This window comes from Strongylocentrotus purpuratus, unplaced genomic scaffold (genome assembly GCF_000002235.5).
Source record: "Strongylocentrotus purpuratus isolate Spur 01 unplaced genomic scaffold, Spur_5.0 spur5_scaffold_13, whole genome shotgun sequence".
Classification (NCBI taxonomy): domain Eukaryota; kingdom Metazoa; phylum Echinodermata; class Echinoidea; order Camarodonta; family Strongylocentrotidae; genus Strongylocentrotus; species Strongylocentrotus purpuratus.
In genome coordinates this window covers 7,062,799-7,081,127 of record NW_022145598.1, presented here as the reverse complement: position 1 = coordinate 7,081,127, position 18,329 = coordinate 7,062,799, and the positions used below count along the sequence as shown (strand labels likewise).

At 38.5% G+C, this 18,329-nt stretch overlaps 1 protein-coding gene across 1 annotated transcript in view; it reads left to right on the top strand.

Moving 5' to 3' along the window:
• The first annotated feature begins 2,054 nt into the window (after positions 1–2,054).
• The window catches only part of LOC105447552 (receptor-type tyrosine-protein phosphatase S-like), a 33,090-nt gene continuing 16,815 nt past the window's right edge, over positions 2,055–18,329 (top strand). The window contains exons 1-3 of the mRNA XM_030982795.1: positions 2,055–2,146; positions 12,141–12,425; positions 16,213–16,389. Of these exons, the coding sequence (XP_030838655.1) occupies positions 2,065–2,146; positions 12,141–12,425; positions 16,213–16,389 (544 nt within the window). The 5' untranslated portion in view covers positions 2,055–2,064. The remainder of the gene's footprint in view (positions 2,147–12,140; positions 12,426–16,212; positions 16,390–18,329) is intronic.

Below are 18,329 nucleotides of genomic sequence, written 5' to 3'. Positions count from 1 at the left end.
ACCCCCAGACAACTATCCCCTAGGATAGTTGTCCGGGGGTAGTTGTCCTAGATGATGGTTGTCGTAGGGGGTTTGTTGTCTGGGGGTAGTTGTCTGGGGGGGGGGGGGGTAGTTGTCCTAGGGGGCTGTTGACTGGGGGTGGGTTATCCGGGGTGGCTGTCCAGGGGCTAGGTGTCCTAGAAACCCTCTTGAGAGAAAAAAATGGGTCAAACCCAATGAGATCCACCGATTAGATTCTTTGTGTAAATACCTCCATCAGTGTCCTAACTTCAGAGAATTGTAAAGTTTTCATGTGCTTAAATCCAATACCGGTAGATGAATTTTGAATTTTTTAAAAACATGTACATTAATGAGAGTATTTGGAGACTAGACAGGAAGGCCGGGCGTTATGTAAAAGTCTGTCTCCAGTATTTGTATAATAACCTGTAGTACATTAATTAAATTATTTATTTTGTATAAAATGAAGAAAAAGGGAAATAATTTGCATTCACACATACATGTACACTCTCTCCCATACACACCAACACACTGTATGATGAACATTAAAAATATAGGTTATTGCACTATTGAGTATTGTCTTAATACTATACTATATGTGTGGGTGTGTGTTTTGCGCGTTCATGCACTTATCACACAACATAACTCTATTTTATTTTTAGCTACCAGGAAGCAAGGTTGCACATACATCACTGAATACCATTTATATATAGTGCCGAACGACACTGCTGTATAAGTAATGACCGTGACTTTTTACACTTAATCACTGGATACAGATCGCAAAAGACAAAGTTGTGAAGTCAGGAAATTGTGGGGCTTCTTTCAGGGATTGTACTAGCTGTCATAATACACAACGTTGTACTATCTGCACTAGTGATTTCTTTCTTATTTTGTGCATAGTGTTCTTTTCTTTTTCGTGTGTAAACTGAATTGCAGTTGAGATTATTTCTGCATTGAGGTAATGTGTTTATTTCATAATAATAATAATAATCTGTTTTTTATATAGCGCTCAATACACCGATCCAACGATGTGCCTAAGCGCTTTACATATATATTATTACCCCGGTCATCGGATTCAGGCTTACCCACACACAATGTGGGCACATTTTCCACTCCCTGGGGAGCATTCCAGCCAGTCGCCATTTTACAAGCGCACACTTGCTCGTCCAACCACATGAACGTTCGCATCCTACCGGGTACCCATTTAACACCTGGGTGGAGAGTAGCAAGTGCAGGTTAAGATCTTGCCAAAGGTGTTATTACGGATAAGGCAGGGTCATATCATGCTTGTGCATGGATAATTTCAAGCGATTAACGGAGGGGACATCATAAGTGCTATAATAGAGATGAAATCACTGATAGAATTATGTTTGTTTTTATTTATTGGAAAAATATTCCTTAGGGGTGATTGACATAATTTCATGGACTTCTCCCTTTGATGCAGTGATTAAAAGGCTGCATCAATTCACATTGTGATAATCACCAGCAGTTTTCACCCTGTCTCTTCATTACACTGATAATAAGATGGGCCTGTTGATTCAAACAATCTGAAGTTGACTGATGAAAAGTTTCTTTACAGTATTGCTGTAAGCACTGGGTTTTGATTTCATTGTTGTATTGATTGTTTTTAAATTGTGCAATACATGCATTATAGATATAAAATCAATTTGATATGCATGATGCTTTTTATTACTCAACAGTAACTCTGTTCTCACTTGCATTCTGAAAAGAAATACCAATATCATTTTTCTTTTTTCCTATGATGGAGCGATAACTAGGTGCATTCACGCTGCCATCTAATGATGTCTTCTTTTACGCAACAGGTTCTATTCACACTAGCATTTTTATGATAATGACCATTTATTTTCCCAATTTATTTTATGCTGTGATCACATGACATGGTGCATTTCACACTGCCATTTTGTGATGCTTTATTTGCACATCAGGATGTGTTCACACTAACAGTTTGATAATATACATATTGATATATTTTCTTATTCCTTTCTTTGATTCAGTGATCACAAGACAAGGTGTATTCACACTGCACTGATCTGACACATCTGAATCATGGAGCAGTGGAAAATAGATTGTGTTGCAGTGGTGGTGCTGGCCACGGTTCTCGTTCTCACCATTGGACAGTCTGCTGCATGTAAGTTGACAATCTTATCATAACAGGGTGCTTCAAAATCAACTTGCCCTCTTGCCCTAGAACAATGAAATATTCCTATTCTTTGCCATGCCTGTCACATTGGCAAGCAAAACATTTTTTCATTTGATGTGCATATAGGATTGTATTTTATAGCAACTAAGTTCGGTATTCGAGCAAGTGCTTCAAAGATCAAGTTGCCCGTTTTGACAAGTTCAAAATTAGAATGTTGTTGCATCCTCTGTACGTGAGTTGAGTGTTTGTTTTGTTTTGTGTGGATGATCTAAACAGGTGTACTACCCAATAAACAAATTCACGTGAAAATCACGTCAATATCAAGGTATCGACTGGAACAGATTTACGTTCTTCAAACACTTGACATTTACGTGATTGTGTTAACACGTTTCTTGCACTAGGTCACTTATAAAACACGTACACTAAATCACGCAATTGTCACTGGAATATCACCATTATAATGACGTGATTATCCCTACCTTGGAGACCATGGTTTGTAAACCTAATACTCCCGTTTTTGTTTGGTTATGAAATTACATCTTCATAAACGAAATTATCACTTTCTTTAGAAGTTTTAGAATCGCGTCACAGAAACACGTGAAGCGTTAGTGATAGCTTTAGTCAAAATATCTGCGTGAAATTCACGTGAATATTAAGATGCTGACTTGAGATGAATCATGTTCTTCATTCACGTGAAATTTACGTCGAAGAGGAAATATGTTACTGTAACCCGCGTTCAACCCAATAATTACGCAAATGTTACACAATAAATGAATACAAATAATGACGTTCTCATCCCGTTTCTGAACATCGTGTTTTGGATCTTCCATAATTACGTCCAGGCGCGCCGGAAGCAGTTTTTGATTAGAGAGGGGAGGGGGGGGGGGGGTGCAAACATCCCAGAAGAAAAAGCTAGTTGTAAATGGTCCAGTTGATGAACCAGTTAATGCCAACTGGTAACCCTGGAAATTGAAATGGGCTAAATGATCCAGTTGATCCAGGCCAGTTAGAATTCAACTGGTCTAGCTGAGCCATTAGTAGAACCATTGGGTAAAACTTCCAACCAGTTGAACGGAAACAACACTTCAATACTGGTACGTCTGTATTTCCAATGTAAAGGCATTTGTAATAAGTAGACATACATAATTTAATTAATCGAATTTTTTTCATATACTTGTATTTTATTGAAATTATTTCAGTTCATAGTTAATGTTTCCCTTATTCATGTTTAATTAAATGTAATTTATACGAAGTAGCGAAATGTCCTAATAACTGGTAATTTATATTTGTAGTATTTTCGAAATGAATTGTATATAGTACAAAATCATCAGTAATTAAGAAATACGCTGTAAATTCAGATAAATTGTTTTAAAAAAAAACATTGATCTGCACGCACCCCATATTCAATATGCAAATTAATTGGTGTCAAATGGTTCAACTGGAAATATGCCAACAGTCAGTTATCAACTGGTGAAACTGGAAATATGCACACAGGCCAGTTATCAACTGGTGCAATGAAAATATGCCAACAGTCAGTTATCAACTGGTGCAAATAGAAATATGCCAACAGTCACGGGATTATCACCACGGAACTTAAATGGTAACTATGAAACCATCAATACACCCAAGAATAAATCATTGTTCACACCTAAAAAATCACAGATTCACACCTAAGATTAATAATCCGTTTGAGTTACGAGATCATCACCACGGAACTTATGGTCACTTTGACCACCATTTAAAAAAGTGTTTTCAGACAGGTGTTAAAAAGGTGTTTTCGAGTGCTATACAAACCCAACGCGTTCTTCCTCTTTGATCCTCGACCACATCAAGTGGTAACACGTTCCTAGTAGAATCGAAGTACGGCAATTCCGTTCGTAGTACGTCCATCTCGTTTTAAGTACGTTGTCACTCCGTCCAATTGCAGGACGGGTAGAATTTTGAACAGGCAAAGATTTCTAGACCACCCTTCCCGTCCAAGCCAGTCCGAGCCCGTCCATGAAGTCCTTAAAAAGATCGTAAATAGTTGCTAATACGTTCACACATAGTTCGAGCCCGGCCCCCCTCTCAGTGTTATTTAGGGTACGCATATGCGTGTTCCCTCCTTTTGAAAACACCCCCTAAGTCCGGTGTGTAAAGTCAAGTTTGTGTATGTACGAGCCGGACTTTGGTGCGTGAAAAGTACCCCTTTACCGGACATTTTGCTAACACGCATGCGGTCATTCCTACCACGGAGTGTGTGTGTGGGGGGGGGGGGGCGGGAGTTCGAGCCCGTTCGGCAATATTTTCCAGATCGTCGTGTGAACTAGTTTGGTGTGATAGGTGCTTGACTTGAACGTCTTGATCTGCAAAGCCTAAAGCGTTGAAGTTGAACGGAAATGAGGAATGGCGAGAACGCGCTGGGTTCGTATAACTATCCCGAGTCAGGACGGGATTGCACACGCTCTAGGAGCGCGTTCGAACGCACTCAGAACGAGATGAGGAAGAGTTGAACTGCCTCTGAACGGGGTGGTCGGGTTAAAAACTAGTTATAACAAGTGGCGAGCTAGTTAGAATGGGTTTGGACGTATTGGGAACGAGGTAGAACTAGTTAATAGTGGGTTTAAACTGACTACGTCTACGAACTGGCTTGGACTGTCTAATCTACCCGATCTGAACTTAATAATGAACTGGCTGTGGGCGGGGTACGAACGAGATGGACGTATTGAGGACTGTTTATGAACGAACTAGGATCGTATTACACATTCGACCCCGACCACAACCCGTTTTACGATTTTGTAGGACGGTTCCAGAACGTAGTGAGAACTAGTTTGGTGTGATGGGGGCTTAAGACCAGAAACCGTTCATATCACTTCAAACCATTTATTACTTCTGATTAAACAGTCAGTAGCAGATACTGAAGTCTGACAACGTTTGAAATTTTGTGGTCCAGAGATCTAGAAATCTAGGGGTCCTCGTACACCAGACCCATGTTCATATCAAGCCCTGATATAGATTATGTTTGTTTTTGTGCACACTGACCCCCTAACCTAACCAGCACATGTACTATTTTGTTCTTACATCATGTATGAAGCAAGCGACATAAATGGAAGGGCTTGCCAAAAATCAACAGATGGGAAGAAACTTATTTTCGCATGACCAGAGAGAATATAAAAATATTTTATATATTTCTCCTGAGGGGTGACCAAGTTGTTTGTTACACATAAGTCTAAAGTCCATCTCCTTCAGTTATGGAAGTGGTATAACTCCCATTTCCGCTGTCTATGTATATAACTGAGAATGTACGTGAATACTGATCAACAAAACAGAAGCCCAAAGTGTGAGAAATATTCCCAGAGATTCACCAAAGTCACAAAAATATAAAGTGGTGATGATGCAGTTAATGGCCGAAAAATAGATCATATCAATAGTGCTTTTGTAAGAAGAACAGAAGACTGAGAGTTTGAACTGATTGAGCGCATGCTCCATAAATAATATATTACCCTCCACTTGAGCATAATTTTGTGCCTTTTCTCGTTGCGAGTGCAAGGCTCAGCCTGATTGCGTGCAGCTTTTCACTATTTCTCTGTCGCTCTTCAAACATCGGGTCACGCAGGGGCGTTGCTAGACCTTTTTCAGTGGGGGGGGGGGGGGGGGGGTGTAGAGGCCAAAGATTACCGACAAAACTAGCCACCAATTACCGACAAAAATAAATGCCCCAATATCTACAAATTTAACCCTATAAACCCGGGGCCGAAGGCTAAATTGTTTTTCCTATGGACTATCTATAGTAATTGCGTATGCGCAAATGATCATTTCCTCGACGACATAAATAGACGAATATTTCGTCAACTTAGTCAACACCGAAGCTATATATTTTAATGCAGGTGCGGAGCTAGGATCTTATTTTAGGGAGGGGCGGTAGTGAGCAAGCGAATCACTTAAAGAGCACGCGAAGCGCGCTCATTAGGGGGTGTCGGTGTTAAGCCTCCCGCACGAAGCGTGGAAGCTTAGACGTTTCCTTAAATTATTAGGAAAAGAAGACGATTTATTGTACCGATCTCGACTGTTAATCCTTGTCTGAATGAAGTTCCCCCCCCCCTCCCGCGCGAAAGCTTTGACGTTTTATTAAATTATTATAAAATGTAGACGATTTGCTGTACCGTTCTCAATGTTAATCCTTGTCTGAATTCAGTTTCTCCCCCTCCCGCGCAAAGCGCGGAAGCTTTAGACGTTTCATAAATTATGAGAAAAAGCAGACGATTTGGTGTACTGTTCTCGACTCTTAATCCTTATATGAATTCGGTACTCCTCCTCCCGCGCGAAGCGTGGAAGTTATGGCGTTTTATTAAATTATTAGAGAAAGTAGACGATTCGTTGAACAGTGCTCGACTCTTAAGCCTTGTCTGAATTCAGTTTCTCCCCCTCCCCCTTGACGTATCATTAAATTATGAGAAAAAGCAGACGATTCGTTGAACCGTGTTCGAGTCTTAATCCTTGTCTGAATTCAGTTTCCCCCTTTCAGCGCGAAAAGCTTAGACGTTTGATTTAATTATTATAGAAAGAAGACGATTCGTTGCACCGTTATCGACTCTTATTAAGCTCTATCTGAATTCAGTTTCCCTCCCTTGCCCGAAGCGCGGAAGCTTTGACGTTTCCTTAAATTTATGAGAGAAAGAAGACGATTCGTTGTAATTTTCTCGACTCGTCTAAATGAAGTTTTCTCCACCCGCGCGAAGCGCGGAAATTTTGGCGTTTCATCAAACTAAAGAGAAAGGAAGACGATTCGTCGTACCGTTGTTGACTCTTAATCCTTGTTTGAATTAGTTTCCCCGAAAATTTTAAACCTCTGATTTCTTTAGCTGATATTATAGGAAAGTGAAACTTCGAGAAAATACAAGTATTGTAGTTGTAGTCACTCTCGAAGTCGTCACAGCGGATAAAAAGTCACAGTTCGTAGGGAAAAAAAACTTGTCGACCGACCGACAATATACATCTCACCGACTTCAAACTTCTGCATTGATATATACAGTAGTACACGAGGATCGAGCAAGAATACCGACACAGCTGACCCGACACAGCAACATATTTACCCATGTCTTTCTTGCTTCCTTGACGAGACGACTCCACCGACAACCCCCTCCCTTTATTTTACTCCCACTCCTCCTTTCTCAGGCTCTTACCCCCCTCTCTCCTCTCTTCACCCCCCGTTTCTTTTGTTTCCCTTTTCTCTTTTTTCCTTTTTTTTTTCCTTCCTTTTCTTCATTTTCCTCTCTTTCCTCTTATCCCTCTTTTTCTTTTTTCTCTTTCTTTCCTTTCTCTTTTCTTTCCTTTCTTTCTTTTCTTTTCCTTTTCTTTTTTCTTTTCTTTCCCTTTCCCTCTCTTTTTCCTTTTTTCCCGACGGCAGCGCAATTTTATCGACAATATCCTGACAGGTGGAGGGGTGTCGCACCCCCCACCCCCCCCCCTGTGGCGACGCCCCTGGGGTCACGGTCTTTGGCAGCAGGTTCTATCTTCCTCCGATTACCACATCCTTTTTATCAGGAAATATATATTTATATGAGTCATCTGCATAGAATGTTTGCTGATAATTGCCTTGAATTGTATTTGTTTAAATTGTATTTGTTTAAATGATCATCCAATAATGTGACCTTTATGTTGTCCCACTACCACTTAACGTATAGAAATCAGACATGTGATATGATATGCCATGTTCTATCAGCTGATGTAAATGAACTTTTATATTTCTGGTAGGAATGAATAAATATTGCATTTTAAACTGAATCTGAATAACCAAGTCAAGAGAGCAAACTGAAATGGTGCAGCCCTTATGAAATACACACATGCGATATCTTTCATGAGAAGCAAGTCATGATAACTTGAAATGACTGCTTTCAATATGGTGAATGATGAATAATACATCCATTATGTGTTTGAAGCTCTTGAAATGCATAATACTTTCTCTTTTCTCTCAGCGCAATGCACAGTGGTTATCATTGTGCCCAACCAGGGTTGTTTGATTTAAATCATGTCGATTTAAATCATGATTTAAATCGCGATTTAAATCACTTGATTTTTTTCAAAAAATCACTGATTTAAATCAACTTTTATGAAAAAAAAATAGTTTTCTCTATTTTCTCTTCTTCTTAACAGATACTTTCAATGTAATCATTTTCATTTCTGTTCCACATGCTTTAGAGATACTTTAAAAGAATGATACACCCTCATGGAGTCTGATTTAACACCACTGTTTTATTTTCAAATTGTAAAACAAGCAAAACTGATGAAAACAACAAGTTTCTAACAAAGTAATGATAAATAACTCTCTGTATGTACACCAAACTGTTAAATCTTCAATAAAATAATATATAAAATCTACAAAGGTGCTCAAAGTCCACAACTTGGATACTTTTACAAAACAGCTGAACTACTTGTATGTACCTCCTTCTTGTTACTATTAATACCCATTCTTTCAATTACTTAAGTTGAAGGCATATGTGTACATTTGATAAGAATTACATGTATATTTGCATGCTTGTGTATTTTCTTATCAATACCCATACATTCAATTACACAATTTCAAAGTACACATGTATACTTAATAAGTAAGAATTTAAAAATGGGAAAGTTGCTGGGCAAGTGTTACTGTATGCAGCAATACAACTGCTGTGCTTGCTTGTTCATGTAATAGTTTGAAAAAACAGCACATCAATGATGTGGTGGACAGTGGTGCTTATCCTGCATCTTGCAACGAAATTTATTGAAGTTTTATTTGGAACTGAGGTTACACTGTAATGAAAACATAAAATGTGTATTTTGTTACAAGCATATCAGGAAGTGCCTACTGCAAATCTGGTTAAATATTACATTCAAATTAGATGTTAACGTACAGACTGATATAAAAATTTCAAGAGTTTAAATGTATACATAATACATAACATTACTTGGGCTTCCATAAAATGTCCCTCTCTATAATGCAAATAAATAAAAAAAAATAAAAAAAAATTACCTGTATATAAGTGGATTATTGTGTCAAATAGTACAATACACAATGTTCAAAAGACTACTTGACCACTATTATTGGTGTAAAACAGTTTAAATATAGTCTAAAACTTGTTAAGTGTGACCATTATTTTTCGTTGGAAAAAAATCAAAAAAATCTGATTTAAATCATAAAAATCCGATTTAAATCAAAAAAATCAACAACCCTGTGCCCAACCCCCAAAAGCGGTCCTCTATTAGGTCTGGGGTCATTTTCACGGAAAAAAGCTGAACCATAATCAGCTTCACTTCACCACAGATTTAAAGCATTTGATCCTGTTTTCTGTGTGTGTATATTGCACAACTTTTCCTTTTTACCTCTTGTTGTTCAACTTTTACTTTTTAAAACCACTTAAAGGCCCACTGCACTACTTGGAGCTACTTGCGCCCTCTCTATATAAAAAAATGCCTAATCGGTGACCATTGGTCCCCATGATCCTCTTTTTCTTATGTTAACTGAGAGCTGAGTTGATGAGATAACCACCTGTCCAGTGACCTTGCAGGGCAGTCTAAACTACTTTCCATTCCTGTTCACCACAGTACTTAGCACATAACGTGTCTTTCTGTAGTGTCTTTGCTTGTGTGAGGAAGCCACAAAAAGAACTTTAACAATTATTGTACCAAAACAAGGGAAAAGAGAAGAGGATATTCATGAAAGGCATCACTTTCATAAACCCAAAACAAATATGGTGTTGAAATGATATATATTCCATATCCTTAATTGAAACTACCTAGATGGACATGATCGAGGAGGATGTTCTTGACAGCGGAAATAACACATGGCTAAACGCTGCATGGTCATTGTTTTATGGTGATTGTATTCATAGTGGTGAGCCTATCGATATTGATGAAAATCTTGATGATGCTGGCAGGCGCGGATCCAGGATTTCTTAGGGGGGGGGGGCCCAAATTTGAGTTTCATTAAATTATTAGAAGAAAAAAAAATCGTTGTACCGTTCTCGTCTGATTTCAGTTTCACACCTCCCGCGCGAAAGCTTTTCGTTTCATTAAATCGTTAGAGAAAGAAGACGATTCGTATTACTATTCTCGACTCTTAATCCTTGTCTGAATTCAGTTCCCACCCCCCCCCCCTCTGCACCCCCCCCCCCCTCCCGAAGCGCGGAAGCTTTGATGTTTCCTTAAATTATTAGAGAAAAAAGGCGATTCGTTGTAGCGTTCTCGACTCTTAATCCTTCCCAGAAAGAAAAACCAGTTGCAACTGGTCCAGTTAAACCAGTTAAAGCCAACTGGTAACCCTGGAAATTGAAATGGGCCAGTTGAACCAGACCAGTTGAATTCTTACTGGATCAGTTAGAATTCGACCAGTTGAAATCCAACTGGACCAGTTAGAATTCAACTGGTCAGATTCTAACTGGTCCAGTTGGAATTCAACTGGTCAGATTCTAACTGGTCCAGTTAGAATTCAACTGGCCCATTTCAATTTCCAGGGTTACCAGTTGGATTTAACTGGTCTAACTGAACCATTCAGACCAGTTAGAATTCAACTAGCCCATTTCAATTTCCAGGGTTACCAGTTGGATTTAACTGGTCAGATTTTTAACTGGTCCAGTTGGAATTCAACTGGTCAGATTTTTAACTGGTCCAGTTGGAATTCAACTGGTCAGATTTTTAACTGGTCCAGTTGGAATTCAACTGGTCAAATTCTAACTGGTCCAGTTGGAATTCAACTGGTCAAATTCTAACTGGTCCAGTTGGAATTCAACTGGTCAAATTCTAACTGGTCCAGTTGGAATTAACAGACCAGTTATCAACTGGAACTATGCCCACAGACCAGTTATCAACTGGTGCAACTGGAAATATGCTCACAGACCAGTTATCAACTGGCGCAACTGGAAATATGCCATGCACAGACCAGTTATCAACTGGTGCAACTGGAAGTATGCAAACAGACCAGTTATCAACTGGTGTAACTGGTCATTATAAGGACTGGTTTCAGTTAAATGAAATGCAGTCGCACCAAATATCCGCTTGATGTGCATCATGGACCAGTTAGAATCTAACTGGTTCCAGTTGAAGTTAACTGGAACCAGTTGGAAATTTCAACTGGTGGTAACTGGTTTTTCCTTCTAGGTTGTCTAAATTCAGTCCCCTCCCCCCCCCCCCCCTCCAGCGCGAAGATCGGAAGATTTGACGTTTTATTAAAGTTAGTAAAGAAAGAAGACGATTCGCTGTACCGTTCTCGACTCTTAATTACTTATCTGAATTTCAAAAATGTTCTTTGTCTGCTCATTTTCTTCCTACAGTACATCCTCTTCCTTTTCTCTCCTCTCTTTTTTTTTTTTTTTTTTTTGGCCGGCGTTTTTGGGGAGACGGTTTGAGCATATTTTGATACCTCATTATTTTGTTTCTTTCTATTTGTCTCTAATATACTTTTTAAGAAAAAGTCGGGGGGGGGGGGGCTCGAGGCTCCCGATCCCCGCCGTTTCGCGTGCCCTGACATGTAGGCATCTCAAGAAGCATATTTCTTGCATGGATGTATATTTAGGAATTTGTCATTTTCAAACAAAGGCATACAAAAGTATAATTTACTAATAATCTTGGAAAAATTCTCAGAAAATTATGTCATTTTAGCATTATTTGTAAACCACCGTTAGGGAATTAGAAACAAAAAAAACACATTTGAATTTTATTTCCCCCAAACCCCCCTCCCCCTTAACAGTAAGCTCAGTGCCCCCCCCCCCCCCCCATTACACCTTGTCAGGGGGAACACTGTTTGTGTGTGTGTGTGTGTGCTTTCTTTAGCACACACACAAAAAAATCTTTCCCTTTTTTTTCCTTCTTCTTTTTGCCTGGGGGGGGGGGGGGGCGACCCCCCTGGATCCGTCACCGGATGCCGGTTGTGTTGATGATAAGTGTTACGACTACATGTACATCTAGACCTATATGATAAGCCCGAAAAAATAATGACGATATATCTCCCTTTTATTCTCTCACCTTACAGCACCACCGGTCATCACACTTGGTCTGACAGACGAGAGTGGTATAGATGAAGGCGCTGCAACGTTCTACTGCAAGGCGACGGGTGACCCAGCCCCAACTTTTGAATGGTACGGGAACAAGAAGAGGGTGCGCGGTCTGCGTTATCAGATCGTCGAGACGGAGGGAGGGTCAGTGCTGAGGATAACGCCCCTTCGGCTTGATCGAGACAACGACCTGGCGGTGGTGTGTGAAGCAAGCAATGACGATGGGACAGCCACAACACAGGCCAGGCTTACTGTCACTCAAGGTAATAGTCTGAATCAGGGTTATATTCAGGTTTCATGACACGTGTTCCGGTGACAATTCATCCATGGTCAGGACCCTAGACTAACTTCAACCTTGGACCAGTCACCAGACATGATTATACCCAAGCCTAACCCTACTACACTTGCCACCTGGTTCTTCGTCTTGAAAGAGATGTGATTGATCACATATAATTTGCAGTTGATATCATTTGCAAATTATTTGTAATTAAATCGCAACTTCATTACAAAACAGGACCTTCATGAGGAGCCTATAGTCTTTATCCTAAACCCTAAATCTTTTGATGAAATATAGGCCAGAGCGATTGTTGCTTGAGCACATGTGAATAGCCTATTGTCCACTATCTCAAGAAAATTGGAATAAAAAGGATATTCAGACATTTGGTCTGACAGACGAGAGTGGTATAGATGAAGGCGCTGCAACGTTCTACTGCAAGGCGACGGGTGACCCAGCCCCAACTTTGTGGATTTTCACGTCTTTGACGTGAAAATCCACAAATTTGTTGCATAGGTATACGTCAAATATATACGTCTGCGTCGGCCCAAAAGGGACACGCTGACGCGAATATTGGCCATTGAGTACAGAAAAACGAAACAATTACCCAGCAAAGGTATACGTCAAATTTGTGGATTTTCACGTCTTTGACGTGAACATCCATAAATTTGTTGCATACATGTACATGTGGGTATACGTCAAATTTGTGGATTTTCACGTCTTTGACGTTAAAATCCACAAATTTGTTGCATAGGTATACGTCAAATTTTGCGTTTGCGTGTCCCTTAGGAGCCACCATATGATAGTATATCCAGTGATATGAGAGTACATCTATCGTTGTGACCTAATGCTGAACTATATGTTGCCTTAATGAGGTGTTATGGCTAGACCGGACGGCCCCCTTCTAATTAAATCGAACCTAATTGACATGTAGCCTTTAAGCGCCACTATAAGCATGCACTCACGTTGGCCACCATTAACCCTTACTGTACTGGGCTATTTTGAGTACCCTCTGACTGGGGGGGGGGGGGGGGCCTGAGAGGCCCCCCCCCCCTATGATCTCAGCCGTCGAATGTCCGATGAACACGAAAATTTGCATATTTGTAGATATTTACGTATTAAAGGAACAAGATGGTATAATTACTTTTTTCCTAATATGCAAATTTTTGTCGTTATAGCCTAATTAATTATGCAAAATGCTAATTTTATGCATTTTACAGAAAACTCTACATATTTGTCCGTAGACTTGTGAAGAATCTTGAAAATGCATTGAATAAATGTTTCCTTCATCTCAAATTCATGAGGTTTCATTATTTTTATGATATTTGAAAATACATAGGTTAATTTGCATAAATTATGAATACGCAAATTACGCATTCATGAATATCAAATCTGGAACTATATTTAGGGAACTAGAATCACAACAAAAATTGCCAGACTCAACTTTTTGAATGTTGAAACTCATTATTCATTTGAAACTTCTTTTCTAACACAAAATAGTTATTTGATGTAATTAATAATGATAATTTATCCAAATTTGATGCAATTTTCAACTATTTATTTTCTTATGTATTTTATTAATTTTTTTAAATTTCTTATTATATCTATTGTTTTATTTCTAATGTATTCTTTTGTTCTGGAATACACTAAGTTACTCTAAGAAGCATATAAAAGCAATTTGATATCAATTCATATCTTCACATTTCTGCTTGTACATGAATGTATGCAATTATAGCATTTTTTTGATGACATGCGCATACTAATTGTTATGTAACACCTTACAGGTATATCCGATTTTGACGAAAATGATATTAAAATGTGCGCAAGACTTGAGGAAAAAAAGTTGTGAAACAACAATTCAAAATTCCAAGCGGTTGCGGCGCGATCTCCGAAAATGTCGAGGGGGGGGGGGGGGCTCCCAGTCCCCCCTCATGAGAGTTAATCCTATTGTTACTGTAAAATTCTTTTATTCATATTTCAAATGATGTGGGTATATGAAAGAATAGCAGCTGCTGAGTTTGTCAATGTAACATTACATTTTTAGGTACCCAATTGAGAGGAAACTTTTTATTCCCACACAAATTTAAATTGTCTCTTTCAGCCCTTCTATATTCATAAAGCATAGAACCTTTCTTCAATGCGCAGATGGTGTTGAGTTTGATGATGCTCTCATGTTTGGTTAATAATTAATCGTCCTTTTTCTATTTTAGTTCTTTACATTTCACTGCCCATTTTCAATTGTGATCCCAACCTGATCTCCACCATAAGAATATCATGCAGTTGAATAACGTTGAGTAGTAAGACAAAAAGATTGCACATTTTAGTTAGGATATCCATGCAACACTTAAACAGAATTGGCTATGGGCAAATGTTATAATGAATACTGGAACAGTCCTCCAAGTTTTCTTGAAACAAACACATTTTTAGTAGAGCTTCCAGAAAGAACAAAATATCAGCACTCATTCAGCCATCCTATTTTGTTCAGGGGCATTGGTGATTAGAGGGGTGCTTTTGATGGAATGTTCTTGCCTATTTGATATTGCTTGGTTCATTATGTCTACTTCAGCCAACCCCCACCGTGATTTTCCCATTGAGTATAGGCAAACATTTTGCTGAGGTAAGCAAAAACATGGATATTCATGACACACCATGGACTATTCGATTATTTACAGAGGGGTGCAATTGTGCACCATATCAAACTCCCCTACTTTCAGTCAAGTATTTCATTGTACACTGTCGCTCATAAAGTTGGAATATTTTTGTTTTACCCAAATTAATAAAATTATTTTAAAAATAATTTAAAAATAATAGATCTAGATAATAGTATACATTCTCAGATTTTATTGAATAATAATTTGGCAATGTGTGTTTTGCGTGATTGCCAAAGCATGTGTATGCTACTATGCTTATCAACTAGGGGACCTACGCCCTTAAGCCATAAATGACAGTAATGAGGATTAATGCCGCTCAAAAGGGCACTAATATAGCACATCGACACGGTTTTGATCCTGGAGCCTCACAGTCACGAGGCCATTGCTTTGTCACTAAACCATGACTGTACGCAGCGGGGGCTAGGGTAGGGGGCAGTTTCCATAAATAAAAAAGAAACATAGAAAATGCAATAATTTTTCAATAATTTATTGCATTTTACCCCGGTTCCCAATATAAACAAATTCTCTGTGTGCCCATGCCTCGAGTCATAATGCATGGCCGTCCTATTCCAGCGCGGTTTTCGGGGATATCACAGTCACTAAGGATCGCGCCATCACTCGGCTTAACGTTCATAGTCGGCGAATAACAAAAATCGATATAGGTCTAGGGTCCAGAACTAGACTACGGCGGCGACGGCGTCAACATCAAAAACTTAACCAATGTTAAGTTTTTGAATTTTTAATATAATTTTGAAAGTATAAGTTCTTATTCAATGAAACTTAGACTAAAGGGCTATCAAGTATCCCCAACAGGTCACAAAGTCAAGGTCAAAGGTCATTTCAGGTCAACAAACTTAGACTATGTTGTGGCATCAGGTTAAGATTTTGAATTTTATCATCATGTTGAAAGTATAATTTTGATTATATTCAGAGGATTTCATTTTTGGCGGCCTGCTATTGGGCCACCCTGCCTATAAATAATGTCCCAACCTCAATTTTTCATCATACCAAATTGCGTAATGCAGGCGAGACCGCCAAGAGCGTTTCCCTTGTTTAATTTTATTGACCATAGCTTTGTTTTTCTCCTCTCTTTCTCTTTCTCTCTACTTCATTTAATTTCTGCAGCTGACAGTCTTCCAGCGGGCTATCCCGAGACGTCCAACCCGAGACGCTACATGGTGGTGGAGAACAACCAACCGGCGACCATCTACTGTGGAGCCACCGGCAACCCTGAGCCTGAGATCCTGTGGTTCAAGGAATTTGTACCCATCGAAACTAATGACAGGATCTCCATAACGGATTGTAAGTTGTAATATGTGACCAATAATTTTGTTTTAAAGAATGGAAGAGGAAGAGAGAAGTGAAGATGTGATAATCATTTGCATAAAATCTTTCATAATTCAGTGATGAGACAATGCAGCTGATAAAGAATTAAGAGTCGTTTGCACAAATTGGGGGTCAAGATAAACTCAACTTTTCAATTGGTAGATGTAATGGAAGGTCACCTGCTTCAATGTAAAACTTCATATTGATAATTTTTAGAAATGAAATGAAAAATTATTTTAAAAAAGAAGATTTTGAGAATATCAAATACTACAAAATATTTCATTATAGAGAGATAGGATGTTGTGATAGAGATAAGAGCCCATGTTTTCCTCCAGGGGTTTCTTTTATTTAAAAGAAAATTGCTTCTAATAGGAAAGAATATGTGCTCCCACGCTATTGCTGTAGTTCTTGAACCAGAGTCATCATGAGCCCTGTTGTATTTAGAAAACTGGATTGTATACAGCAATGTGAATGCGAGTTTGGCTTCTCTTGAAATGAAGTTCATCTCTAAGTCCCTAGCACCGTAAATTGGCTTGAGCCTGAAAAGCACAGGGCTTGAAAACTCTTCTTAAATCTCTACGGTCTTTCTGTATAAATGTATAGTGAAGAGATATCGACTGCTTTGAGAGGCCTGGCTGTTTTATAGGCTTAAGCGAACGTGCGCACATCTTGCCATGTTTTTTGTATTGTATTGTATTATTTATTCGGCACTTTCAAGAAATATAACAATTTAACAATATAAACATGGTAAATACAAAATTGGAATGACAAAAAATGTGCAAATACAAATTTTTGTAGCAATATTCTGAGTGCAAAAGATGGCGGCCAGGGAAGAAGAGAGCAAACTTAATTACTGTAACCGTGAAGGTCCCTCCGCCCAACCAACTGATGCACTCAGAAGACTGGTAAAAATATAGCATGAGGACAAATAAGACAGTAACAAATCAAGGATAAACAATAAAAATATAAAGAAAGGCGAGGCACGAGCATATGTAACGCCAACATAGAAATTATAGATAACATATTACAAATTTGCAATTTCAATAACATATTACAAATGTACAATTTCAATAACATAATAGCATTGACTCTTCATAGAAATATAATGTAATTAGCATGTTCAATATTTATACTGGGGTTTTCTTTACCTGATTAAATGCTATCAAAGTATTACATGTATATTAAATAACTTTAAAATAAAATGAAACTATTATCCGGACTTATGACACATATCTGATTGATCACATATTATATAAATGAAATTGAAATTGAGATAATTGAATTGGAAATTGAGGTCCAACTGAGTGCAGAAGACACAGAAGTTAAAAAACACAGCATACGGACAATAAAGAGAGTAACAAATCAAGGATAAACAATAACATAAAAAAGAAATGAGAGGAAAGAGCAAATGTAAGCCAATATAAAAATTAAGTACACATTATATACATGTATTACATAAGAAGGTTCACAAGTTTAATGATATACCCGGTTATAATACCATGGTTTACATTTACCTAATTAAATGTTATCAAAATATTGCATTAAACAAATTTGAAATAAGATGGAATCATGTTTCGGACTTATATCGCGTATTAGATTGTACACATAATTTATAAATAAAACTTACATTGAAATTATTGAATTGAGAATGCCTGTATCAGCTTTATACACTGATGTCGAGGGATGAGAGGTGAGTTTTGAGGCTTTGTTTCCAATTGACGAAGTTTACTAAGATAAGGTCATTACGTAAACTAATAGGCAAACTGTCCCATAGAATCGGGAAAAGAAATAGTGCAGTATTGGCTAGTCGCTGAGTGCGAGCACGAAGATGTTTAAAACGAAGATCATCCAGACGCCTTGCAACCACGTGTATGCTAGCTTGAACATCTTCACAAGAAGTGAGACGGAGAAGGGAC